The sequence below is a fragment of the Babylonia areolata genome, chromosome 23 (assembly GCF_041734735.1).
Source record: "Babylonia areolata isolate BAREFJ2019XMU chromosome 23, ASM4173473v1, whole genome shotgun sequence".
Classification (NCBI taxonomy): Eukaryota; Metazoa; Mollusca; class Gastropoda; order Neogastropoda; family Buccinidae; genus Babylonia; species Babylonia areolata.
In genome coordinates this window covers 11,753,654-11,765,724 of record NC_134898.1, presented here as the reverse complement: position 1 = coordinate 11,765,724, position 12,071 = coordinate 11,753,654, and the positions used below count along the sequence as shown (strand labels likewise).

Sequence of the window (12,071 nt, the reverse complement as noted above, 5' to 3'; positions counted from 1 at the left end):
AAAACGTATTCGGATTTGGACGAAGGAATGGAATAGCATTCTCCGAAAGTAAAATTCCATCATGTGCTGTACACGTGATTTTGTGATTAGCCAAGCAGAGTGCGCTATTCTGGGTCACTCAACAATCGAACAGTATGATTGGTCAGCCTGGGATGTGTGGCCCGTCTCACACACACGCTGACAAAGTCACTGACCGGTCGTCTGCTCGCGTGCCAGCCTGTTAGCAAAGCGGGCTCTTCTCAGAATGTTGTGAAACGAAAAAGGCAGTGACGGCAATGTTTTATGGTTGCCGAAGTACTTGAAATGCTACAAACTGAAGGGTCGGACATTGAAGAGGTGGATGATGACGAAGAAGAAAGCGAATTTAATGCAGAAAGCGAGCATGGGTATGGTGATTCGGGGTGAAAAATTGGCAGTATTTTCTACATATGGCAAAACTGTAAAAATAAGATGAGAAAATTGATTTTTTTTTATATGTAATAGCTTAACACGTAATAAACCAGTTCTGAAAGTTTCATTTTCTTACACAGTATTTTGTATTTTTTGTAATTTTTTTCCAAACCCTTACAAATGGGCCATCTGTGGGAAAAAGCAAGGCAGAAAACTTGTCGTCCTGAGTGAGTTAATGTTTCAAGATCGCATTGATATGAGGTTGGGATTTTTTGTTGTTTTTTTTTACTGTTGACAAGAAAAAAAGAAAAATGAAGACACATGAAAAACAAACAATGGAAGAATCCTAAAATTTCTTTTAATTACACTGTGGTCAGGCTTTCTGACATTTCTGAGACTTCCGCTTATTATGATGTATTGTGTATTTGTCTGTTGTTAAACATTGTTGATATCCTTGTCAGGGTGCCTGTTCTCTGCTTGGCTGCTGGTCACATTACTCAGTGAGATAGGTGTGTTAAAGGTGGGAAAAAGTCCTGAGAAAAGGGAACAGTTTTCAGTGGTAATAGTGTAGGACAACTGAGATACATACATTTAGAAGTTTCGTATGCACTGTGATTGTTGTCAAACTGGTTTTTTTGTTGTTGTTTTTTTTGTGGGTTAAACAGATGACAAATAGAACTAAGGACATTTGAGGGACTTGTATTTTGAAATTTTATCATGCATAGTAATTGCTGTCATATCTTTCGTTGGATTAAACATGGTTCTCCTTAGTTCCACAGTGAAACAGACATAATCAGTAGCCTTGTTTACATTCATAGAGCTCAGTGAAGACAGTTTTTTTTAGTCTGCAAGTGCTTGTGTGTGTGTACACATGCATACATGCATGTATGTGTATATTTGGTAATCTCCAGACTGTAAAGTCTAGAGTGTTCGTTTAGACATTTCTAATCCTGGCATGTTGGAGAGAAGCTAGTGGAGATGTTTTGTGTGGACGGTAGTTGGAGACATGAAGATCTTGTTCTTCCTTCACTTCACACACATATCATGCCAACTCGGCTGGAGACTCTACTGGAACTGGCTCTTCGCACCAGTACTGCCAACGTTGATCCCTTCAAAGATGATCTGAAGTGAGTCAGTTTGAACAGTTATTGTATTACAGTCGCTTCACAACATATTTGTAGGTGTGAAGTTCAAGCTGCTTATCCCGAGGATAGGACATCTCCAGTATGCAGGACCACACATGTATGTAAGCTTAACTCTGTAAAGACTGTAAGCATTTTATTAGATAAAGAGGATGCATAGCAGCTGGTTCCATAGATGTTGTAATCTCCTGTTATTTTTTATTCATAATTAAGTTGCTTTTTGATTGTGGAGGTTTTAGGAAGCTAAATCAATAAGGGAGAAGACCATTGCTTTCATTGTGATCCCGCTCACCCCCCCCCCCAACCCTGTGACAATGAAAGTTCTCTTCTTTTAAATGTGTACAGCAAACTTACTGCAGCACAATATGTCACAAAACACCACGTTAAATGATTAACTGGTTCATTGTCAGGGAGTTTGTAAAACATTGCTCTCCCCTTGCTAGGGAATTTTTAGGAATCTGGGGGAATTGATTTTTTTTTTTAATCCCAGTACAAAAACTAGACAAGATACAGAAGCAAAGTAAACATTTTTGTGAGGGAAAATGAATATTGTTTCTGAATCTGAGATTTTTTCCTATTTATTTTGATTGTAGATAAATACTCTGGCATTTCAAGGTGATGTTAATAATTTTTGTGTTCCAAAGAAGTCAAATACCACCTCCACAGAATGACATCCAGACTTGAAAAGACAACAAAATACAGCTTGAATAGCATGCTTATAGTCATATTGTACCTGTTGAAGAAAATAAAACAGTCTATTTGTTTATGATAACAATCAGAGTGCTTGTAAATATATAAGTGAATAATAAATGTCCTAACAATGACAAACGAGGGTTCTGTTGAGATTTTTTTTAAAGTCAATTGTGTTCTTTGAAATTGAACTGTCAAGTCTCCCCCCCCCACCCCCCACTTATACCAAAGAGTGTTCCCTCTTTAGAGGGGGAAGCTCTTTGATTATACTTTCTCCCTTCTGGTACAGTTGAGCCGATAATGTATCTGCTGTGCATCCGGTTTGCCTTCTCTACAAAGGAATAAGTCAACAAATAAGTGACAAAAACCATGAAAAAATAAAGTCATGAGATTCCCGTCCACTGTCTGTCAATTCAGGTTTTCATGAAGATCGTGGATGTTTGGCAGTTTCAGCCAGACGAACACTGTGAAAGACAGTTCAGTGAAGTCATGCCACGCCCACTTTACCACTCTCTTCCCCCTCTTCCCAGATTGCGTGAAAGTACTGCAGCCTTACTGCCGGTCATTGTCACCTGCTCAGAACTGGACTGGACAAAACGTCGAACATTGCTGTCAGTAAATTGATGTCTGATTGGATAGATGGACTGGACAAAACTTCAGTTTCATCGCTGCCGTTGTCATCACCTTTGAATTCAAACCAGTCACCAGACAAGATAGATGCATCTCTCATCATTATTACCATACATAATCATCTGAACAGTCTGCAAAGTTGTGTAAAATCATTGACTAAGATCACTGTCATAGCTGAACAAAATTGATATTGATTGATTGATTTTATTTTTGTTGTTCTACAGAGTGGACCTCTTGCCGTATGATCTGATCACACAGCTGTTCAGGATCTTGACCATTGACACCAAGCAGGAGAAAGGTGAGCATCTGGGAGTGAGAGTTTGTGGTGTGTGATGTTTGTGTGTGTGTGCGTGTGTGTTTGTGTGTGTGTGTGTGTATGCCTGCATACGTGTGATGAAAGAAAGGAAGCAAAAATGCAGTCCTGATATGTATTGTATGCTTTATGAGCATTTTGCATAATTACTGGGTTTGTTTTTTTTTGTTTTGGTCAAAACAGGATTTCTCGTTGTGAAATTCAGGGTGCTCTGTCCCTATAGCGAGTCACCACAGGGCAGTGCATCCTTTTGTTTTTTGGGTTTTTTTCTGTCTGCAAGTTTTCTTTCACTATCAAAGTGGATTTTTCCACAATAAACACTGTTGTTGTCATGAGTTCTTTTACATGCACAGAGTGCGTGCCGTACATGGTACCTCAGTTTATCGTCTCATCCAAAAGACTAGCACCCAGACCACCACCACCATCCAGTGGGGGAGATAAAAGTAACAGTCCTCATCTGTGTGGACAGATTACCGTGTGGACCCCACTGACCTTCACCTGTCAGGCCTGGAGTCGTTCTCCTTTGATTACGTCGTCAAGTGGCCCGTCTCCTTGGTCGTCAACAGAAAGGTCTGTTCCATTTAGTGAGGATGATAATTGGGATGACGTCTGAAGATAATGATGGGATGACAATGAAAGATGTTATGATGATTGAAGATGATGTTGAGATGAAGACAAAACATAATGTGGGGATGGCAAAGAAAATGTAGGGAAGATTGAAGATAATAACTGGATGATAAATGAAGATACTATGAGGATGATGAAGATTGTGTTGAGCTGGCGATTGAAAATAATGTTGGGTTTGATGATTGAAGGTAATTTTGTGGTGGTGATTCAGGATGCTGATTGAAGATAATGTTGAGAAGATGACTGAAGATAATATGGGGGTGATGGTGATGATGATTGAAAACGCTGATTGAGGATAATGTTGGGATGATGATTTAGGATAATGTGGGACAGTGATTGAGGATGATGTTGGATGATGATTAAAGATGATGTTGGGATGGTGATTGAAGATAGTGTGGGGGGTGATAATGTGTAATGATTGAAGATAATGTATTATGATTGAAGATGATGTGTTACGATTGAAAATAATATAGGGATGATGGTTGCAGATGATATGGGGATAATGGTCAAAGATAATGTTGGGACGGTGATTGAAGATAATGTGGGGGATGGTGTTTCAGGCACTGACAAGGTATCAGATGTTGTTCAGGCACCTGTTCTACTGCAAACATGTGGAGCGACAGTTGTGCAGGTGAGTGTTGTGTGAAGTGTACACGTAAGCCCCTGCTGTTGTAATTTATTTCCATGATTTGTCACTTTTGTTTATCCCTTCGTGAGCATTTTCTGTTTATGTGAATCAAAAAGATTTTTTTTTAATGTGCATAGGTCTGTTCTTTTGATTGTTTTCATTTGCAAGTTTCTAGATATGTATTTGTTTGTTTTCTGTTAAATACTTGTTGTTATGTTTGAATGATGAGCCAGGGTGTGGTTGTTAGTGGGGTGTACTTGGTATGAGCAGCAGGAAAGTAATGCTACTGAAATGGTAGGAAAAACATATTTCTGGGGATGATTTATTGATTGATTGATTGTTGTTGATTTTTTTTTTTTTTTTTTTTTACAGAATAGTGTGCAATGTGCTGAATTGCAATTGCATTTTGTTGTTTGTGTCTTTGTTGTTTGTGAGTAGAGGATGTGTACCTTTGCTTTTGGTGTAGTTTGCTGTTGTGACACGCTGTGTTAGTTGTGCTTGGCCTTTTGTGCAATTGCTGTGGTTTTAATGGTGTTTTGCTGAAGGTGGGTAAAAACTTGCGTATGCATCTGATAACTTGGTCATGTTTAGTTTGTTGAAAGGGGAAAGGATGATGACACAAGTTTTATTTTATGTGCATGTATTTGAGTATATATACGTACATATATAAGATGTACAGTTATCTAGTACGGTATTTCTTTCTTTTTTTTTTCTAAAAGAATTTGGACCAGTGACAACATAGCATAGAGGTAGCATTGGTTTGGACAGTCATTTAGATATGTCATAGCAGGCATTTGAAAAAAAGGTTTAAGAGCAGTTTCTGTTTTTCATTGTAGTATAATTGCAAGTGAAGTTTTTCTTACCCATTAAATAAATTTTTGCTTCAAAAGTATTGTATGGACTTGTGGCGGTCTTTGCTTGGTTTGTGGACAAAACTTCATGGTTTGTGTTCATTAATTGATGAACATGTTTATGTAGGCTTCAGATATTCCGGAGGTAAGTTGACAGAAATGTTGTCTGTCTGATACTAAGGGTCAGACCATCTGTCATTCATGTCTTTAAAAACACAAAACAAAACAACAGCAGCAGAGTTTTGTGGGTGATCCTTTGTGTGTGGGGAATACTTTTGATGATTCACACATGTATGTATGCCTCATAAATTGGAGTTGTTCATTATAAATGTCAGTTTGGTTTGGATAACAGTGCGTGTTTAAGTATTAAAAGATCTAAATGGATTGATGCTGTGAAATATTAACCCTGTTGATTCTGATATTTTGTGTTTCAAACTGATATGTATCATGACAACATGTACATTTGTGAAGTGTCTCCTGAATCACTGCATATATCCTTGTGGGTCTTATCTCGGGTTCTTGTTTTTCCCATGGGATATCACTTTAACTTTCTGCTATTCTTATAACACCACATTGCCAGTGTTGAGAGATTTGGACAGTTCAGCCAACTTTGTTGTTAAATCACATGTTGAATAGGAAGTTTTACTTTCAGTACAAATGTTCTACCTCACTGTACTGAATACAAAGCACTTCAAATTGTCAGATGTACCCTCTATTTTTTCTAAATTCTGATACTAGTCAGGGATGCAAAGCGGAGTTAACCTACATCAGGAGATTATCGGCTGTAGCTATTTTCGTTTTCTCCGCATAGGCAGGTAGTAGTTTGCGCAGGACAGGAATCAGACCCCTGCCAGATTCTGCACTAGTGGGTCACAGTTAAGTATGTTACTCAACATAGTTTTAGGAAGAAAATTTCCTTTTAACAACAGGTGCAAAATTGTTTATGAGGTGCACATGAAAATGATAAACAAGAGTCGGGCATTGGTTAGTCGTTGCTGCGACTGTGTTTGTGCCTTCAGTCGATGCCAAGGCTTTGACAACATCATCAGAATTCTCTCCACATGCTGTGTTGTCTATCTGCTGTGTGGCTCTCCACCACCTTCTTGAATCGATTTTTATGAAAAAATGTTCTTCTTCAAATATCAACTGCTGACACAAACACTGTAGGTGAAATGATTTGAAACAGCAGTTTTTCATTTCGCCTCAGACATCATACTTCCGGGTTCTGAGGTCAGCCTCAGTGACTTTCTGGTTTATTACAGGTGTTTAGGCAGATTTCAGCCATCCATAAAGTGTGCTGCTTCATAAGGTGTACGGGTCAAAAGTTGAAGAAAACTATGATATAAAGAAAGAAGAAAAAGATATGGATTGTGCTGTTTTGTGGTGACACACTCTCCTCAGGGAGAGCAGCATGAATGTCACTCAGAGAAGTGTATTGTGACTAAGAATTATGCAGTACAGTATGATAATATAAGATAAGATATCTACTTTCTGTTCTGACTGAGCTGGGTCCTGTCTGCCTGTGCTGTGTTAATGATTTGTTTCTTCTGACTGATAGCTTTTATCTAAATTCAGCCTTCCTCTACGTACACCTGTCATGGGTTGTGTTCTGACTGCATCTGCATCTATATTGTGCGCTTGCACGTTCCTGTACATTCAGTTTATTGTGTTCATTTTCCACAGTGTTTTTTCCACTGTTTGGCAGCTAAGATCATTCCTATTTTGTAAAGCAGTCAGAGACTTATCCATGTACTTGTTTGCTTCAGGTTCATAAGATTTCTGAAATCCCACGGTGTTTCAGTTGAATGATGTGTGGTAGGAATGGCTCATGTGATAGTGAATGAGATTGTTGCAATAATGTAATCTGTTTATATGAGGTGCCATCAGATTCAGCATGTCTTCTGTCTGGTGAATGAGTCTAATGTGACAGCTTATAAAAAAAGAAAAATCAGTAACAGCAAAGGTAGCCCCTTTCCACTTCTTGCTTTCCAGAATTTGCTTATTATATATGCAAATGCACTTCTGATGTATTCTCATTGGATTATCATGATTAGCTTTTGAAATTGATTAATCACGGGAAGTCATGAGATAGTTGTAAATCTGTATTGTTCTCTTGCATAGTCACTGGAATTATGCAACATTTTTTGTTTTATGTTGTCGTTTTTTGTAAATGCAGGTAATTTAGTTTCAGAAAGGTAACAGATCTAAAATGAAGCAGGAACTTGTGAGATGGTATTCAATGTAAGCTGGTCATTCTTTTGAAGAAGCTGAAGAAATGCAGACTACACTGCAATACCTATCTCTTTTTCCCTTATGCCTCTGTCTCTCTCGCTCGCTCTCTGAGTCTGTCTGTCTGTCTGTCTCTCTCTCACTTGTTTTGCACTGTGTCTGTCTTTGTCTCAGAACAGTTTCAGATATTTCTGTCTGTGACTACAGTTTTATGATATCTCTCTGTTTGACTGCAGTATCTTGATGCATAGATGCCTGCCGTTCTGGAATAACCATATTTGTCACAGAAACACATAAAAATCAACGACCTTTCCAGATGTTATGGCCAGGAAAAGGGGAAAAAAACAACAAAGAAATATAAAAGGAGCACCTGTTTTTTTCATGGGTGGGCTAACCTTACGAGAGATGGGAAGTTGTAATTTGAAAAGTGTGCACAAATGCAAAAGTCTGTAGAATATGAACCCCAGTTGAAAAAACCTCTAGTTGTCACAAGTGAATGTGTGAGACTGATGATGAAGAAAATGGAGAGGAAACCCTCACCGTGAAATAAACAGAACAAACAAAATCAGCGCCGCTAAGTCTTGAGGGAAAAATACCATGAAAGGTGTTGATACGAACAGAAAAGGAAACACTTCAGTTTGTGCACTCTCTGCAAGTGTGAAATGTCCCTCAGTCATGGTGGCCATAATGACTGTCGTTGTTGTCATGTTGACTATACAATGAAATAAATAAGTAAAAGGCATTTTGTGTGTTCATGGAAAGTCTTGAAATTTCCAGCTTTTTCCTGATTTTTCAATATCATTTGTTCCTGATGCTAAGATTTTAAGGAAGGCGCGCATGTGCTTGATGTCTCTCTGTCTCTGAGTACAGTTTTATGGTACTTTGTGTGCATGTGTGTGTGTGCAGTGTGTGGGTGGGGAACAAGGTGGCCAAGATGTACTCCATGCAGAAGTCGCGGTGGTACTCGGCTTCCTTCGCGCTGCGTCAGCGCATGCTGAACTTTGTGCAGAACTTTGAGTACTACATGATGTTCGAGGTCATCGAGCCCAACTGGCACCTCTTCCAGCAGAACATGGACACCGTCAGTCAGCCTTCTGCGTTGTTTGAAATTCAGGCTGTATTGTATTGTGTGAAATTCAGGCTGTATTGTGTTGTATTATATTTTGTTGAAATTCAGGCTGTGTTGTGTTGTGTGAAATTCACGCTGTATTATATTGTGTGAAATTCAGGCTGTATTGTATTATAGTGTGAAATTCAGGCTGTATTGTATTGTGTGAAATTCAAGCTGTGTTGTATTATATTGTGTGAAATTCAGGCTGTATTGTATTGTATTGTGTGGAATTCAGGCTGTATAATAGTGTATTGTATTGTGTGAAATTCAGGCTGTGTTGTATTATATTGTATAGAATTCAGGCTGTATAATATTGTATTGTGTGGAATTCAGGCTGTGTTGTGTTATATTGTGTGAAATTCAGGCTGTGTTGTATTGTATGAAATTCAAGCTGTAGTGTGTTGTGTGAAATTCAGGTTGTGTTGTATTGTGTGGAATTCAGGCTGTATTGTATTGTTTTATATTGTTTGGAATTCAGGCTGTGTTATATTTTGTTAAATTCAAGCTGTAGTGTGTTGTGTGAAATTCAGGCTGTATTGTGTGAAATTCAGGCCGTATTTTATTGTGTGAAATCCAGGCTGTATTGTATGGCATTGTGTGAAATTCAGGTCGTATTGTGTGAAATTCAGGCTGTGTTGTGTTGTGTGAAATCCAGGCTGTATTGTGTTTGTGAAATTCAGGCTGTATTGTGTTTGTGAAATCCAGGTTGTGCTGTGTGAAATCCAAGCTGTATTGTGTGAAATTCAGGCTGTGTTGTGTTGTGTGAAATTCAGGCTGTATTGTGTTGTGTGAAATCCAGGCTGTACTGTGTGAAATCCAGGCTGTATTGTGTAAAATCCAGGCTGTATTACATTGTGTGAAATTCAGGCTGTATTCTTGTATTGTGTAAAATTTGGGCTGTATTGTATTGTATTGTGAGAAATTCAGGCTGTATTGTATCATGTGGAATGCAGGTTGTATTTTATTGTATTGTGTGAAATGCTGGCTGCATTCTATTGTATTGTAAAACTGTTTTGTCACAACAGATTTCTCTGTGTGAAATTCAGGTTGTATTGTATAAATTGCATTGTAACGTGTTGTAAACAGTTTTTGTCACAACCGATTTCTCGCTGTGAAATTTGGATTGTATTGTTTAGTAATTTATTGTACTGTGATACCTTTGTCTCGGTATGAAGTTTGAGCTGTACTGTGTTGTATTGTTTTGTATTGTACTGTAATACCTTTTGTCACAACATATTTCTCTGTATGAAGTTTGAGCTGTACTGTGTTGTATTGTTTTGTATTGTACTGTAATACCTTTTATCACAACAGATTTCTCTGTATAAAGTTTGAGCTGTTGTGTGTTGTATTGTTTTGTATTGTACTGTAATACCTTTTGTCACAACAGATTTCTCTGTGTGAAGTTTGAGCTGTACTGTGTTGTATTTTTTGTATTGTACTGTGATACCTATATTACTCTGTATGAAGTTAGAGCTGTATTGTGTTGTATTGTACTGTGATACCTTTTATCACAACGTATTACTCTTCATGAAGTTTGAGCTGTTCTGTGTTGTATTGTGTTGTATTGTACTGTGATACCTTTTATCACAACAGATTTCTCTGTAGGAAGTTTGAGCTGTCCTGTGTTGTATTGTTTTGTAATGTACTGTAGTACCTTTCATCACAACATATTACTCTGTATGAAGTTTGAGCTTTCCTGTGTTGTATTGTTTTGTATTGTACTGTAATACCTTTTGTCACAACAGATTTCTCTGTATGAAGTTTGAGCTGTACTGTGTTGTATTGTTTTGTAATGTACTGTAGTACCTTTCGTCACAACATATTACTCTGTAGGAAGTTTGAGCTGTTCTGTGTTGTATTGTTTTGTATTGTACTGTGATACCTTTTATCACAACAGACTTCTCTGTAGGAAGTTTGAGCTGTCCTGTGTTGTATTGTTTTGTATCGTACTGTAATACCTTTTGTCACAACAGATTTCTCTCTCCGTGAAGAGCGAGTCATCACAGTGCAGCATCACCCACCCCCCTTTTTTTCTTTTTTTTCTGTCTACAAGTGTATTTGTCTTGCTATGAAGGTGAATTTTTCTGCAAATTTTTTTTTTCCTGGAACAACCCTTTTGTTGCTGTGGGTGGTGGTTTTTTTTATGGGTGCTAAGTAGCAGCACAGGAGACTTAAGTTTATCAGTTCATCCAAATGAACGCACTTGTAGATGGTGAAAGAAAAGACTGGTGCGATGCTGTGGAGCGTGCTCGCCCCTTAGGAGAACAGCCGGAATTTTCACATAGAGAAATCTGATGTTTTGAAATAGTAATACAGTTCAATATTTTGCACAAAAGAGATGACAAGATATCGTGGTTTCAGTTTTCAGTTTTTCCCACTTTTTGTTTACTTTTTGGTTGCTTGTTAGGTTTTTGTTTATATGCATTAAGCTCTTTGTTGATGAAAATTCCAAGATTTTTCCAGACCCAGAAGGGCAAGATGTAATTACTTCTCTGAGACTTTTCCAACCCTCGAAACAGTTCGGTCATTTTTCCCCCAAGTCTCTTTCCAGACTTCTGTGACTGTACGAACCATCTTGTCCAACAAAGTTTTATATTTAGCACCGAGCAATCTGACCCATGTGTCTTGTTAGATATTTTAATGTTTTATCTGTGTAGAGAGCCATTTGCTGGACATTAGCTGTTGCATGCCTGATGGACACACATCATATATGCAAGGACTTCCATGACTGTACAAACTCTGTATTTGTGTTTATTAGGTGTCGAACGTGGATGATGTGCTGGTGTTTCACACGGATTTTCTCAACTCCTGTCTGAAAGACTGCATGCTGACCAACCCGGACCTGCTGAAGATTGTCCACAAGCTGATGATGGTCTGCGTCACCTTCTCCAACTTTGTGCAGGTAACTCTCTGCAGGTATTATCTTTGTGCAGGTTAAATTTGTCCTGGGATTACCTTTGTGCAGGTTAACTTTTGTCTTGGAATAACCTTTATGCAGGTAACTTTTGTCTATGCAGGTAACTTTTGTCCTGGGATTACCTTTATACAGCTAACTTTTGTCCTGGGATTAACTTTGTGCAGGTAACTTTTGTCCTGGGAATATCTTTGTGTAGGTCACTTTGTACAAGTAACTTTGTGTAGGCAACTCTGTGCAGGTATTACCTTTGTTTGTGCAGGTATTACCTTTGTGCTGGTATTACCTTTGTACAGGTAACTTTGTGCAGGTTGTCAACATGCAAATCTACTTCTTCTGTTTTTATACCTGCCTCTTTTTCTTGTCTTTTTTCTTTCATTCATGCCAACAAAACCAGTAGAAGTTCAAGAAGTACACTAAAACATTGGGCAAAACAGAAGTAGTGAGTTCATCAACCATACTGATACTGATGGTCACCATCATGAACAGTGACTGGCTATTTCCCATGCTGTGTGCATGCAGAGTCAGGGCATTCCAGTGGCGGTA

General features: G+C 38.3%; 1 protein-coding gene across 3 annotated transcripts in view; it reads left to right on the top strand.

Annotated features, from left to right (window-relative positions):
- LOC143297772 (gamma-tubulin complex component 2-like) overlaps positions 1-12,071 on the top strand; it is a 40,612-nt gene that overhangs the window by 20,852 nt on the left and 7,689 nt on the right. For all 3 annotated transcript variants that reach the window (XR_013057309.1, XM_076610250.1, XM_076610249.1), the window contains 6 exons: positions 1,435-1,517; positions 3,077-3,150; positions 3,635-3,735; positions 4,353-4,423; positions 8,407-8,581; positions 11,370-11,513. Coding sequence is in view for 2 of the 3 variants with exons in the window: in XM_076610250.1 (XP_076466365.1) it covers positions 1,435-1,517; positions 3,077-3,150; positions 3,635-3,735; positions 4,353-4,423; positions 8,407-8,581; positions 11,370-11,513 (648 nt within the window). In the remaining variant the exon portion in view is untranslated. The remainder of the gene's footprint in view (positions 1-1,434; positions 1,518-3,076; positions 3,151-3,634; positions 3,736-4,352; positions 4,424-8,406; positions 8,582-11,369; positions 11,514-12,071) is intronic.